Below are 16,607 nucleotides of genomic sequence, written 5' to 3'. Positions count from 1 at the left end.
TAAAAGTGGGCCCAAAACTGATCCTTGCGGTACCCCACTTAAAACAGTTCTCTCAACTGAGAAAGAGTCCCCAACTCTAACGCAAACCTTTCTATCTGTTAAATACGCCTCGATCCATCTCAGTAATTGACCACGGATACCAAGGTGTTCCAATTTATGTAATAGTCTTCGCTTTGAAAAGCTTTAGCAAAATCGAGGTAAATAATGTCTACCGGGGCTTTTCTGTCTTCACTTACTAGGTTTTCCTATTCCTTTCAAAAATAGAGTGGTGCCCAAAATGGTGGTACACAAATAAGGTGTCGCCCAACCATGGTATTTGTTTATAATGGACAATATGTATATATAGAACTTATTCAACAAAATAGTCTTGCAGCACAACACAGCCAAGCATTGTCAAACTTTTATCAAACATTTAAGTAAATCAAAAGATAAGTAAATGTAGTAAATCTATATATATATATATATATATATATATATATATATATATATATATATATATATATATATATATATATATATATATATATATATATATATATATATATATATATATATATAGACAACACAAAACCAATCCAAGTGTAGTTCGATGTTTAATTATATTTTTCACAGTACAAACACGTTACTTAAAAAATGTATTTACATATAACTATAAAAATCAAGAGTTGATAGATGAACTTATTAGTTGATGCCCATTTCCTTAATCAAGTTTCCAGCAATAACTAGTTTTTGAATTTCAGATGTTCCCTCATAGATTTCTGTTATTCGAGCGTCCCTATAATGACGTTCTGCCGGCATATCTGATACGTACCTAAAAAAATGTTTTTAGTTTACAATATGAATGAAAAAATATTACTACAAATAAGAATAGCAAAAGGATTAGGATAGTCTAGAAAGACAGAAGGATAATCTATATCGCTCAATGTAATAGACTAACAGATTAGTAATAGACTAACTGATAAACAAGCAGTAGTCACTTGAGATAAACACTTGTGTAAATCCACAAGGAAACTAAGTTCCTGTAGTTGGCTGTATACCATATATTAAAATTTTTTTAATAAAATCCTTTATAAAAAGGTATATAAAAACCCAGTCGGGCTATGTTAAATAGACAAAACTTTTTCGGAATAAATATTCCATCATCAGTGTCCTAAAAAAGTATTTAACCACTTAATTAAAAAGAACATGAAATATTTTAAATTTTGACTAAGGTTAATGTAAAATGTGGTTAATACTTACAGGTTAATACATGAATGTAGCCACTAAATATGGGGGTAAAAACCCTTTAAAAATTACTAATTGAAATTTAGTTTACATTATGTCTTGTTTAAAATTAAGATGGTAAAGTTACCGTTGGATTGGTAACATGGCGACATATGACTCTACATTAAGTTGCAAGTCCTGAGACGGTATGTCTACGAGGACTTTATGAAAGCAACTGATTGACTTGTGTAAAAACTAAAGACGAATTTGATGAAAAACGGACATTTGTTAAAATAATTCAGCAAACTGCTTGGAATAATTCGCCTGAATTCATTTCTAGAACTTCTTCTTTTTATGTAGACATGACTGTCTATTTTCCAATGTGCCTCCAGTAAGTTGTCGTTCCATCGTCTTCGTGATCTTCATACTGATCGCCTTCCTATGGGTTAACCGTCTCTTGCCGTCTTTATTGTTTTATTTGTTGTCATTCGGCTTATATGATCGTTCCATTCTACTCTTCTATTTCTTACCCAGTTCTTGATGTTCTCCACCTTGCATCTACGTCGTATATCTGTACTTCTAGCTCTGTCCTATAGTGTTTTACCATCAATTTTTCCAAGTGTTTTCATCTCTGCTGTTTCTAACATTTTTTTTGTCCTCTCTGTGTCAGGTCGAGTTTCTGCCGCGTATGTGATTATTGGTCTGATGACTGTTTTGTAAATTCTGCCTTTAATTTTTTGGCCGATATTTTTATTTCTCCATATTGTTTCATTCAGGCAACATGTGGCTCTGTTTGCTCTATTCACTTGATCTTCAACTTCTGTTTCGAGCTTTCCGTAGCTAGATAATGGGATGCCTACATATTTAAACTCCATCACTTGTTCTTTTATCTGACCTTCCAGCTCCAATTTATATCCTAGTAAATTTGCTGTTAATTGTTAATTGTAAATTTCTAGAACTATATGCAATAATTACTATAAAGAAATTATAAATCTTATTTTGGAAAAAAGTAAACTTAGAACGATCATGCAATGCTCTAGAGCGCCGTCTAATAAAACTAAATTAAATAATGCTACACAGAAACTTAAACTGATTATTTGTTCAATTAATAAAATAAAAGAACAATCTTGCACAATCCCATATTAAGAAATTGAGATGGAACTTAAACAAAAAATTAAATTGAAAAATGAAGAAAATTAAATTAGTCAAATATGGCATAAACATAAATTAAGCAAGATTTTACTCAGAAAATACATTGAATTAGTCTAAAGTTTCAAAAAGAGGTTTTAGGATAGAGCAGGAAGAAACTTATTCGGAAGTAAAAGAAATTAAATCAGGAGTACCGCAAGGTAATGGGTCATGACCAGTCCTGTACCTAGTGATAACCCTAACTTAGTTAATAACACAAAAGTTCTGTTCGCTGATGATAGTGCTGTAGGTGAAGATTACAAAAAAGCAACAAGAAAACTGCAATCCTCTGTTAACACAATTAACAACTGAATTGAAGCCTGGCAAATTAAATTAAATAAAACGAAATCTGGACACATTAATTTTATAAACAAGAAGAACCAACACATTTCTGTTAGTTTAAATAATACTATATAATAATAGATACTATACCCTGACGCGGCAAAACATTTGGGTACTAGCTGAGATACTAGGCTACGCTGGAAGGTCCGTGGTAAAAAAATATGTGCTAAGCATCAAGTATAAAAAAGTATTTGCCATTGTGAAGACCATTAAGTCTGTAAATTTATAATAAAATACTCTTTTATAAACAGTAAAAAAATCTGTATGGACATCCGACATCCAGCTGTGTGGTTGTGCCAGTAAAAGTCAGTTAGATGCAGTATATGTAGAAGTATTGCCAACGCCCCTTGGTATTTTATGAACATTGACCTCCAGATTTGGAAATGGAATTTTACCAAGACCAATGAAACATTTATCAAGAGTCACCAACAGCCGACTTCTTAAATACAACAATGTTAAGGCCATCCAGCTCCTTAACAACTCAGATCTAGTTATACGACTCAAGAAGAAGAAGCCTACTGACTTAGTTAAATGAAAAGTGGAAAGCAGAACATAGTGCAGTGACAGTACACTTTATTATTTTTGTAATAAATTGCTAATGAAACTGTCCTTAGTAGTAAGTTTTTTACGAGGCGTACATTAAAAGTTTTGCACAGAGCCCTATAGCGGAAGTTACTCAAAATTGACAGATTGAAAATCCATCGTGTCGTTTAGAACCAACAAATTTTCAAAATTTGTTGGTTCTAAACCACACGAAAAAAAAATAGAAATGGAAAAGATTTTTGGTTGTTGTGCTGAACCACGTACGTAGATTTTTCAGCCAGGAAATCCTTCGCTTTCCCGGTCCCCGTTTTCCTTCTAATTTTCCTTGTAGAATTAAGTTCAGCAACCCATATCTTTCGCTGTTCCTCATGACGTGACCGAGGTATTCGATTTTGGTTGTTTTTATTGTGGTTAACAACTCTTTTCCTTTTTGCATTCTTAATAAAACGCCCTGGTTAGTAACGTGGTCGGTATAGGATATCTTCAGGATTTGACGATAAAGCCACTTTAAGTCCACGACTCAACTCCGTACAACAGTATAGGAAAGATATAACATCGTAGTAACCTGCTTTTTTTGGGTACTGATAGCTTAGCCATTTTTTGAATAGCTTAGCCATTTTTTGAAATGCAGGTCTTGCTTTCTCTGTCCTACATTTGATTTCTAGGGAATGGTCCCAATTTTCATTGACTTTCGTATCAAGGTAGGTGTATGTTTTTACTCTTTTTATTTGTTGACCATGCACACTGATTCTTTCAATTTGCTGTTCCTTGTTAGAGATCATCATACATTTTGTTTTCTTAATGTTCACATATGGTTTGAAGAATTCAAACGAGAACCAGCCTCAGTGAGGAATTCCGTGAAGACCGTCCGTCCACAGCTGTTATGCTGGAAAACATTGATGATGTGCGCGACATTACATTGACATGAGTCAAATACAAACAATTTTGCAGTGAGAAAGATGTGAAGTCATTGGATTCTTCATAATTTGACTGCTGTCCATAGGAAGGCACCTGTGGATTGGTCCTATGCTATATTCAAACGATTCAACGGAGGCAGTCCAAGTTTGGTATGAAACATCGTAACTGGTCATGAGACAGGGATATGTTGCTATGAGCTCAAAACGAAAAACCAATCAACGATGATCGTTTCAAGACGGGTGAAAGTCAACAAAAGTAGTCCGCGCTAGCACCGTTGGCAAACAAATGGTCGCGAGCTAATTTGGAAAAAAGGAACATGTTTCCACGATTTCGTTAGAGAATGGTAAAACTGTCAATACTGAATGTATACAACCATTCGTTTGCCAGCTTTCACACGGCTCGTCCAACATTCGAAAAATTTCAAGGCGAAAAACATTGATTTGGTGGGCCATCCTGCATAAGGTTCCTAAGAGTCAAAAACAAAATCAAACAAAACTCTCATTTTTGAGATACTGTGTATATTATGGGTATATTATATTGATTTTAAGGACGAATACTTTGAAAAACAATAAAGCTGATTTTTCCCAAAAATATGTTTTTGTTCTATTATTTATGCAAAACCTTAATGTGTGCCTCGTAGTAGTAATTTAGGTTAAAGAAAATTTACTTATTGACCAATGATGATCAGATTGTTAACGCTAATAAAGATCTTATAAGTTTATTAACTGTAGAATGGATTTAAGCCACTGTCATTTGTAATAACAAACTAAAATTAATATGTGGGTTTCATTTCGCTATAACCAAAGGCACTATCAGCTGCCAAAAACACTTAAATTATTGACAAACCCAACTATATAATATTCTTTGGAAAAGAAACAGCTTCAAATATTTTATAATTACCTTTCCACTAAACAACTAAAACTGTGTAAAAGATAAAAATATATTTCGAAAGATGTAAAATTTTAACAGAACTTAAGGTTCTTGAGTTTTTACAAATTTTATAAACTTTGAAATAAAAAGTACTTACCCCATTCCTCCTAAAATCTGTATACATTGATGACTTAAAAATGTAGCAGCTTCACTTGCTGCTAACTTGGCCATAGCTGCTTCTTTAGTATAAGGTTTCTTATTATCTTTCAGCCACGCAGCCCTCCAAGTCAATAATCGAGCTGATTCTAATCGTAATGCCATATCAGCCAATTTATTCTGAATCGTTTGCAGTTTGGTAAGAGGTTTACCAAAAGCCAAACGTTTAGAAGCATATTCAGCAGCGACCTATATTTAGATTAAAATTATTTAATTTATTTAGTATTTTACATGGCTATAACAAGAATTTTATCTTGTAAGTATCAAAGAACTTTTAATGTAAAAGAACTATTTGTAGATTGCCAGCATTTGAATTAATTTTTCCTACTCTGGATGACTGTATGTAAGCAAAACGAAATGATCACGCTGCTTTGTGTTATATTGTATACGTAAATACATAAATCTATACATAAATCGTATAATACATACAAATGTAATACCGATCCTAGATACTTAAAACTAATATTTTTCAAAATTATTTCACCATCCAAGGCTATCACCTTATTTGTAATAGAAACTTCATCATTAAATGAACATTCCCACTTCAGATGTGTACTTCTTTTTGTTGATACCATCGAGCATATACTAACTTGAGGCAGCCTTCAATCACTTTCAATGCTTTAAGTGCGAAACGTGTACCGACAGAGAGAACGAATAAAACTACATGCCATCTCTCTCGCACCTTGTACCCAGCGGTTCGGCATTTGTACAGGAAAGTAGAGGGGTTTGACACCGATCAATCAAAGTGAGGCGCGCGCGAGAGATAGCATGTAGTTTTATTGGCTCTCTCTCTTACAATACTCGTCTCGCGCTAGTAGCATGAATGCTGCCTCTAGTTAGTATCTGCTCGAAGGTTGATACTTACTAAGTTACCTTTTTCCTCAAGAGCTTTTCGCTACCGTTCCAGTCTCTATGCTAATTACTTTTCATAATTTCCTACTGACGCCAAATCACCAGAAGACATTAAGCAACAGAAAATGTTACCCTATAGTTCTACTGTTATCTGACCCAATACTAATGAGAGTAAATAAGGACTAAGCTCTGAGCCCTGATGTAATCCTCCCTTTCACATGAAAGTTATTTCACCTAGACTTGTCCCACATTATTTCTGTTTTTTGTTCTTATCTGGAAACCGTCTATTCTATACCTCTTGTACTGCAGTTAACTGACTTATTGTATATTTTCGATAATCCCAGACAGACTCGGGACTTCGGCACGCTGGTGTTGCACCTCGGTATTGGGGAGAGCAGTAGTAATAGCACAAATTTCACTGTATGATAAGTCAGTTATAGTGAGTATTGTCTTTGGATGTTTGTACAGTTAATGGCATAGCTGCAACCCTTATGTCATGCTCTCAGCTGATCCGAGGATGTTTATTTGATTATACCGTATTCACATCTGTCCTATACCCTATATACCACAGACCTTCCATGTTATCCATTGGGACGCGTGGTGTTGGGGATGAGAATTTCCCCACGTGGTTTGCCCTACGTGGTGTACTGGTGATCTCAGACTTATAGTCTTATACTGAGACGGAACATTAGTTATTACTCAATAACACATATCTCTCACAATTTTCACATGAGGAGTCCTTTGCGTGCCAACTATATAACCCCTCGAGGAACCCTATCATATGCTTTTTAAAGATAATAAATATCATATAAGCGTTTTTTTCTTTTTTTCCTATATTTTTCCATCAGCTGCCTTATAATTAAAATTGCATCTTTTCTCGCATATTTCGGTTTTTTCACATATCCATGTATCAATTACTCTCTCGCATATTTACATGGTGTGACGAAGTGGATTTATAGCCTCGTAGTTTGTGCATTGTTGAATATTTTCGTTCTTTTTGTACACAGGTACAAAGATTCTCCATTCATCTGGCATTTGTATTACTTTGACCACCACTAGGTCCTTTTATTCTCCAACTTCTTTCTCGAAGTTTTTTCACGTATTTCAATTGCAGCGTTTCTAATAATACTAGCCATATTCCTCCAAATTGTATTGGGACCCCCCGTTAAGATTAGAACTAATTTTTATACTATGTTTGCCCTATATAAACCTTATTTTGTTATCTTTTAACATTCATCCCCTAGTTTTTTGTGGTCTTTCCGATAATTTGCTATCGTTTCGCTTTTTAACTTCAATGTTCAGTACAAACAACTTATGTTGTAGTTTACAGTATTAGTAACTATTACTTGCAAGCCTTACATTGAAGGATATCTTATTTTCTTGTCATAAAATAGTATATTTGAGATTAATTTTCTCCACTTTTGTATGTAATGATTTGACTTTCTCCCTTTTGCAAGAATATGTTAAAAATCTCCGTATCTAGTGGTACTGGTAGTTTCAAATTATTATTTCAGTACCATCTTAAAACATGTGTGGATCTACGGCATCTCGCTATAGAGTACTGCCAGCGACTGATGCCCCCTATTACATCTCCAACGAAATTATCCAACATGACATTCCGTTAGAATCCGTGAAGGATACTATTCATCGGTTTAGTGTTAGTTACAGGGAACGCCTGTGAGTGCATCCAAACCCGTTAGCCACCCAACTAAACCTTCGAGATGTCAATGAAGTCTGAAGGCTAAAACGTATATTTCCATCCGACCTGCCTTTAAACACCGATAAGTTTGAATTTTAAGACAAATACATAAAACTCTCATAGACAAATGTAGACTTAGATTTTGTTAAATTGGAGTGACACTCAGCACCTCATCAATTCTCTTCATAAAAAACGTTTATTACCCTTTGGCAGATTACAGATCCCTCTAGAAGTTACACAAAAAAAATATTTCTAGCATCATTTCTAATTTCAAGGCCAAGTCCTTCATTTATCACTATAAATTTCGCTGACGTATATCACTCGTATATACACCAACTCCTCTCGTGATGTTAATTTTTCCTACATACCACAATTTGTATCCTTCACCTATAGTCTGTGTCAAGTTAAGAATTCATAAAGGAGCCTTATGGGAAGCGGTGATGCCAGAACTACCGATAGACTGAGATAGGCGAGAGTAGTGGAGTTGCAGCGAAAAAGCAGGGCCGAACTGCATGTTATATTGCACATTAGACGTTTTTTCACTTAGGTAACTTTAAATTTTTTTTGTTTTTTTGAAAAATAAAAATTAAAGACATGTCTTTTTCTCACAACAGTTATTTATTAAATTTCGGCTTAGGTCATCATCAGACTCTTAAAAATATTCTTAATTGTTTAATGAACAAATTGAGTGAGTATTGTGGTAGATATTATTAGTGTCAGTAAAAAACATAAAAAAACAATAAAAACTTCTGTATATTTTAAAAAAAATACAACAGAACCATAGAAATGTAACAAATTATTTGGTTTTTTAGTTTGACATTTATATATTTACAATATTACAATTATCAAAAACTATGTACATTCTTCGTCCATATCCAAATCGGAATTGTCACTACTATCATATAAATCTATAACTATGGGAGTTACGTCTTCCATTAGACCGTCCACTTCCCAAAATTTTTTCTCCAGAGTCATTACATGTTGAATATAGTTTTTCCAGTTATCAGACGTAACATTTGAAAACGCTTTTTTTATGAGGTCCTCCATATCCTTCGCTTTGAAGGTGCTGTTATTTACGGCCACATGCCTTTTTACTTGGCTCCATACCATTTCAATTGGATTTAATTCGCAATGGTATGGAGGCAAACGAAGCACTTTGACATTATTTTGTTGTTTACAAAGTTCTTCAATTTTGTAATTATCAAAATTTTGTTTAAATTGCGCGACTACCTCCAAAAGCTCGCACTTCAGATAATTTTCTTCAAAAAATATGTCTTTTTGTCTTAACCAGTCCATAATGTTATTCTTATTCCACGATTGGTTAGGCAACAACTCGGTTTTTACACTATGATATGGAGCATTGTCCATAACAATAACCGTTTTTCGAACTAAGTTGGGCAACAGTTTGTTTTCAAACCAGTTCTCAAAACACGGACCGTCCATTTCGTCGTGATAATCAGCGCTGTTTTTTTTTGCAAGGAAAAACATTTCAGCACCGTTTACAAAACCATTTTCACTTCCGGCATGGACAAGGATGAAACGTGGTCCACGCTGAGTGGGATGCTTTAGTCCAGTACTTAGCCCTTTTATGAACGCATCTCTTGCCGAGGTGACGGTTTTGTCTTTCCATTCTCTGGAAACCGAGTGCCCCACATTGACCCATGACTCATCCAAATACACAATGTCATAGCCCTCAGCCCGATATTGTTTAATGGCCCTTAAATATCCATGCCTCCATGCAATTATATCAGGACGTTCTATTAGCACGGCACTTTTATCACGTTTTGCATAAACAAAGTTCATGTCTTTTAACAACCTGTACATTGTACTGCGGGTAAAATTTGGCAAGTTTTCGTCTTGGTTCACTTTTGGCAGAAGACGATTCAAAGTAGGAGGAATGTTTTCAAAAAAAAAACTATGCACTGTTCGACGAACGCCGATACGAACACCTTCATCGTAAGTATAGTCTCTGGAGTTGTTTCGGCAACGGGTTCTTTTTCTGTTTGTTTTTACCTCAGAAAGCTCACCTTCTTTGTCTTCCTGTACGATTTTTTGAATCGTACGAACTGACACTCCTGTCATCGCGGATACTTTGTCGAATACAATACGTTGACTTTCATCTCGAAGCAAATTAATGTGGTATCTCACTACGTTTAAGATCACTTTTTTAGCACTCAGATGTAAAATTTGACCACTTTTAAACGGCAAAACTGGATCCATTTTAACAATATAATTTTTTACACTTGAGATTTGAGTGCGCGATGGTTATGCCTTAACCCTTGTCCGGGCAGAAGAATTTAAAAACGTAATCGGGCAGTTTGGGCTTATGTATACAGACAAACATATAATCTCCACTTCACCTAATTACACTATTTTGAAAAACATACCGCTCATTTATCTATAACTCATAAATCTGTCTGCTTTCCAAATGTGCTTTCCAAATGACACTATTGTTTGGAATGACTAAGTACATAAAGAGAATTAGAAAACTATTAATAGTCAATTATAAAGTAATCAATATTGTTTACTGTTAGGGCCTGTTAGCCCGGCTTGCCCGATAATGGAAGTTTAAGCACAATATCTTAATTATTATTGCTTTCTATTTATTAACTATTGTGAAAGTAATATTTTATAAATAATTTTGAGAGTTGACACCTAAGCTGTCAGAATTACCTGTGCCATAATAATTAACCAATTGCGTAAAACCTAATATTTTAACCACTAATAAAGACATTTTTCTAATAATCTTTAAAATCACTTCCCTGAAAATGTAACCATATTTATAAGTAATTGTAGTCGTTAAGCTTATTAAATAGATACGTACCTATCTTTTTAAAATAAATTTGATTAACATTGGAAAATATAAATAAAAATTTGAATATAAATAAAGAATGGGTTATTTCGGCCGGCCCTGCATAGTCCCGTGAACTATTGGCAACATACGCCCGTAAGAAATGCACTGGCCTATCTGTTCAGTTGTGAATTCTTAACTTGAAACAGTCTTTAGTTATTTTCTCCTTTCCACTTCACTTCGTCTCTTGAAAGCAAACAAATTGTATTCTCCTTTAAAGTGCATCCACCAACTCTATATTCTTACCTGCAAGCCTCCCAAGAATCAAAGACCCTACCCCCGTCTGTAATAGTGTTCCTCCCCAAAATGGTCCCCACCCAAAAATACGAACGGAAGCTATTTATTTCCGGAGCATTTTACTTCAGGAAAAACAGCATTTCACTATAATCTTTGATGTGTTAAATTTTCATTATTATGGTTTAAAAAGATGTCTTCTTGACTTTGACATCTATGGTTTAAAAAGATGTATGGTTTAAAAAGATCTAAAAAGAGATTTGATGCCTGAATGCCTTTTCATCAGCATTAAATCTAGCACGATTTAGCTAAAGTGCCGTATTATTTAGCACCCACTTACATTTTTCTATACAGGCCAGGATCTCTATCGTAACGACTATCCTATCAGCGAATGTATTGATGGTTATACCTCGCCACTAGGAGGAACGTAGTTTGGGGATACAACTGTTGCTGTTAAATAATTGTAATAATGATTCAATAACTCTAAGAACTAATCTGGTACTAATTTATTAGAAATAAACCCAAACCTAATTCCATGGATTTGCATTCATTTATTGTTGAAACTTATACTTCATCTCATTTACATACCGTTACACGTCATCCGCGTCATAGCCCGTGAGGTCACATGACACCAACACGAAATATTTAGGCGGTAGGTGTGTTCTTTTTTAGAATCACTTTGCCGAGTATACTGGTATTACAGCCACTAGACATATTTTAATATGTAGGCGTAGAAATAATATTTAAAGATTTCTATTAATGTTTATTTAAAGAAATACACAATAATATGTTTCATTTAATTTGTATAAATGCATTATAAAGCGTTTTTATGAAGAACATTTGTTCGGAACACACTGTAACTGTAACCGAACGAAGGTGATATTTTGGCATAAATTGGTAACACTTATTTGACAGTTGCGGTATTCCATCTTTATACGACGCATACAAGCGGCTCAAATTGTTTTTTAACAAGATTATTTTTTAACTCTTGTTTTGTTTCTATTTATTTACTTAAATATTAATTTCTTTGTTGTATAATCCACTTTTGCAATAATTATGTGACCTATTTCATTTAAAATGGATTCAGGATTTTTTTATACTTTGGCAACTATGTCAACTTCGATCTCTGTCAATGATAGTGACGTGCAACGGTAAGTAAATTAGATGGACTGTATGTAAGGTTTATCACCCAATATTTAACGATTGCGTTTTGATTCTTGAGTTTTAGTCTTTTTTAAGTTCAGTGTAACTCCGATTTATATCCAGGAATGGTAAACACGACAACATACGTGGAATCGCGAGAGTCAAGCATATAAATAGTATACAAAAAAAAATTAAACACAATATATAACACAAATCAGATGTGGCTGAAACGAAACATAAGTCATTCAGACAAATGGATGGGAATTATATTTAACATTCGATAAGTTTGTGTTTATACAATAAACGTAACGTATACTCACTTCCAAAGAAGCTTGTGCTATTCCTAAAGCTTGACTAGCAATTCCAATTCTTCCAGCATCGAGAGTCATCATGGCAATCTAAAAGTAAAAATTAAAAGTAGTGTTCATTAGAGGTAACTCAAATACAGCTTTTTCCTTATTAGACACTATCAATAATATTCACCCCAATATCAAATTCACTATGGAATTAGAATCTAACTTCTCCATCAATTTTTTAGACCTTTCCATCAATAGAATTAATAATGTCTTTGATTATAGCATCTACAGAAAACCCACACAAACAGATCATGTCATACATTTCAATTCTAACCATCCCATTTCACACAAATTATCTGCATTCAATAGTTTCATTCATCGTTTAGAAACCATTCCATTATCCAACACTAACTACATCCAAGAAATAAATATAATCAAACAGATTGCTTTTAATAATGGCTACAACCCAGATATCATCCATAAACTCATTTATAAAAAGAAACGTAAATTGCTTCAACAATCAGCTTACCATAACATTACTTCAGATTCCCCATCTTACTTCTCATTACCATTTCACTGTCCAACACTTTCCGAATCAATCAAAAACACTATCCTGAATTCTGTTGAAAATATTAAGATTTCCTTTAAAGTTAACAATAAATTGAGTAGATCATTATGCAATAGTAAGGACTCTATCGACTTCAGCAAACGCAGTGGGGTTTATAAACTTCAATGTTCTGACTGTGATGCCACTTATATTGGTAGAACTTGTAGATCTCTAGTAACCAGGGCCATAGAACATTCTAAGTTAGATAACACTTCTTCTTTCTCCCACCATCTCAAATATCACAATCACACAATCAAGGTACCAGATGATATTTCTCTTCTTCATAACATCCCAGGTAGAGATTATCTCAAACTTGACCTTTTTGAGGATTTGGAAATAGTCAAGGAAAAGAAAAACAGTCCCAATTGTGTTAATCGTCACACCAGCATCAATAGAGACTTTTTTCCACTTCATCGACAATTATTTTCCTGATCTAACTTTCTTTCTGTTAACTACACATCCAGTTTTACTTACTTCTACATTTCTTTCTATTTTCCCATAGCTTTATATCACCTTATATAATCCGCCATGCTTAACTCTATTCTTGTCACCATTAATACACTAACATCCCTTTTCCAATATCCCATTTCCCATCCTCTCCAATAACTACCATCTGACTAATCACACAGGTTCTCTTATAAATATTCACACTACATCTATCAATCTCTTATCACAATCAGTTTCAGTATCCCCAGCTTACATCTTTACATTCATCTCCTACTTCCTTTTCTTTCTCTTTCTTTTATTTCTTTTTCCTCGACTTATCTTCCACAAATTTCAAACCAACTTTCATCTATATCTACTTCATACAAGGAAACAATTAGGTAATAACATTTTCTTTACCGCTTCCAATTGATTTATTAATTTCAACTACCTAACTTAAATTTTGCCTTACCCTGGTATACCAAATTTATTTTACATCACAGTCACTCATTGTTTTACATTCTACCACCTTTTTAAAATACCAAAAATTGCTATTGATCTTACTACACACAAAACACAACTCTTCACTAAAAACTGCCTATTCACAAACTTAAGCACAATGACTTTTGCTCCTACTACATCATTCCACTTGACATTGATGGGTACTAACTGATTTTTCATACCATCTTTATATCAGTTAGCCCAAGACTCCAGAACAGATCAGAGGTAATGTAAGTCGAAAAAACTTCACCAGCTACAGGGGGTCATGCAAGATGCCCCCATCTTCAGTTTTTAATAATCAATAAGTTAAGTCTATTGCATTTACCTTGATAAAACCATGAGGATTATATTTTAATACGGATGTCCTTCGAAAGTTTTTTTAAGTGGCCATACAATGTTTTTTAACAACTTTTTATGTAAGTAGTAAAAAACCAACGTGTTATTTCTATATATTTAAATTTTAACTTGTGTTTTTTAATATTGGTATTTTTACTCTCTCTTTTAGTTAACTGATGATGGAATGATTTATTTCCGAAAAGATCTTCTTAAAATAAAAATTTAAGCTTTTAACAAGCAATTTTTTTATACCTTAATACACACGAACACCACGTGCTTTGTAAAAGTAAAAAATGATTTGGTCGCATATTGACTAAAAATCAGTATTTCTTATTTAAGAAAATATATTGCATTAACCAGAGGTTATTAGTTATATTATTCGTGTTGCATGGCGTGTATTCACACATCATTTGGCTTATGAGATGCATACAAATATATGTTTATTTGTATCCTGGACGTGAAGATCTAATTCTATCATTTTTTTCTACAAGAAAAAAAGAATACTTTGTTCGAATCGTCAGAGAGCCTTACTACCTCCTCCTGCAACTTATTATTCAGGGAAAAGTCGCAGGAAGACGATGGGTTGGGCGTAAGAAACTCGATAATGAAACATAAGACAATGGACGCGTCTTCAGGTGGAAGATCTGTTTTGAGCGACTGCTAGGAGAGAAAGATTTCACGATGTTGTTGACATGATGATAGCCAACGGCCTGAAGACAACGAGAAAAAGGAGGAAGTCACATTTAATCTATCGAATAATGCACTAAAATTGTCTTACCTTAAAACCGAATCCTGGTTCTCCCAAAAGATTCTCTTTTGGAACAGAACAATTGTCAAATATTAAATTACATGTTGAAGAGCCCCTTATTCCTAGTTTATCTTCTTTTTTACCTAAGTCTAATCCCTTAGTTGGTTTTGGCACGATTATAGCGGAAATTCCTAAAAATCAAAGGGGTCAAAATTACTGCATTTCTAAAACAGGTATCTTGAGGTTAGACACAAAAAGCACGGATATAAACTTACGAAAGATCTAGCATATGATTCTAGGGCATAGGATTTGCAAAAATGGATAATTAATTTTCTTTACACTTCAGTACCGAAACCGTCCCAATCCAATTAAACTTGGCAGCGATGCTTCATGTGATGGTTGTCGAACGTATGTCCACTACGTAAGGGCGCTAGAGTGGTTGTCCATTCCCCTTCAAGGTTACTTAATTTCACTCACTGAGTGAAAACAATTTCCTACAAACTACAAACTCGAATTATAATTGGTATTGAAAAATAATAATTTGTCCAAATTATCGAATAATAATATGGTGCGTCACTCTTTCACAATCCGTCTCGCACAAGAAATCAACCTCTCTAAAGTAGCAGAGCTAGCAGGTGCATTTAAAATTCGACTAGCTAATTTGTTTATTAGAGTTAGACAACTTTAATTTCTTCAAAACAAAAACATCCACATTTGGTTGAATGTTTCATCGTGGGTATATTCAATATCGGTCCTATGGATATACTTTGCGTCTGATGAATCCAGATAATCTTTTTCGCAGATGATTCTTAAGTAGTTTCTAGTACAACCTTTACTGATTCCTTTAGGTTCATATGTCTTGCTTTACTGAGAAATTACATTGTCTTTAAATTTGGGCCCAAGAATAAAGCCACATTAGTTGTGGAGTTGAAATCGTTTTTTCAATGCATTTTTTGTTTGTATTTTTAATTCCTTAACCAAATCTGTATATTCAAGTTTCACTCGGCAATGCTTGTTAAACTTTTTCTGACCTGTTTTACACTTTCATGTTTTACATTTAGAAATTTTTTTCTGTAAGAAACAGAAGGTAATTTAATTTATTTATATTTTATACAATAAAAATACTGTATTATTTTATTTTATTTTTATTGACAATACTGTACTAGAAAGATATAAATCAATGAGAGTCCTAAGTGTATTAATTTACAGTTATATCATTATCAGACAAATTAACATTTACTAACCATATTAAAATTTTTATTGCTTCATATTTCAAAACCTCAGGATACTGTGTTAAAAATTGGTTGAAAGTTTCAAATATAATTCCATATAATAATTTTACTCAAAGGAAATTAGAATATGCCAACGTAATTTATGATCTACGTCTATTGACCTGGTTGAATAAATTCAACGTAGACATTCAATGTAAGCAAATTAGTAAGCAAAACCCAACAACCACCACAGCAACTGATATTAGACAAGACAAGAGTAGAAAAGGCAAGAGCATCGTTCACTAGCATGAAGCAAATTTTCACCTCTAAAAGCCTCACCCTACCTCTTAAAATTCGACTTCTGAAATGTTATGTATTCCCGGTTTTGTTATATGGAATGGAGGCGTGGACAATGACTGCAACATT

The 16,607-nt window shown here is 33.7% G+C and overlaps 1 protein-coding gene across 2 annotated transcripts in view; it reads right to left on the bottom strand.

The window, feature by feature from the left end:
* Positions 1 to 574: 574 nt before the first annotated feature.
* Positions 575 to 16,607, bottom strand: part of Arc42 (Activator-recruited cofactor subunit 42) — a 43,504-nt gene continuing 27,471 nt past the window's right edge. For both annotated transcript variants that reach the window (XM_072522936.1, XM_072522937.1), the window contains exons 5-8: positions 15,001 to 15,161; positions 12,380 to 12,457; positions 5,222 to 5,469; positions 575 to 811 (exon numbers count right to left, since the gene is read on the bottom strand). In XM_072522936.1, the coding sequence (XP_072379037.1) occupies positions 682 to 811; positions 5,222 to 5,469; positions 12,380 to 12,457; positions 15,001 to 15,161 (617 nt within the window). In that variant the 3' untranslated portion in view covers positions 575 to 681. The remainder of the gene's footprint in view (positions 812 to 5,221; positions 5,470 to 12,379; positions 12,458 to 15,000; positions 15,162 to 16,607) is intronic.

Source organism: Diabrotica undecimpunctata, chromosome 2 (genome assembly GCF_040954645.1).
Source record: "Diabrotica undecimpunctata isolate CICGRU chromosome 2, icDiaUnde3, whole genome shotgun sequence".
Taxonomy (NCBI): Eukaryota; Metazoa; Arthropoda; class Insecta; order Coleoptera; family Chrysomelidae; genus Diabrotica; species Diabrotica undecimpunctata.
This window is presented reverse-complemented; position numbering and strand designations above follow the sequence as displayed.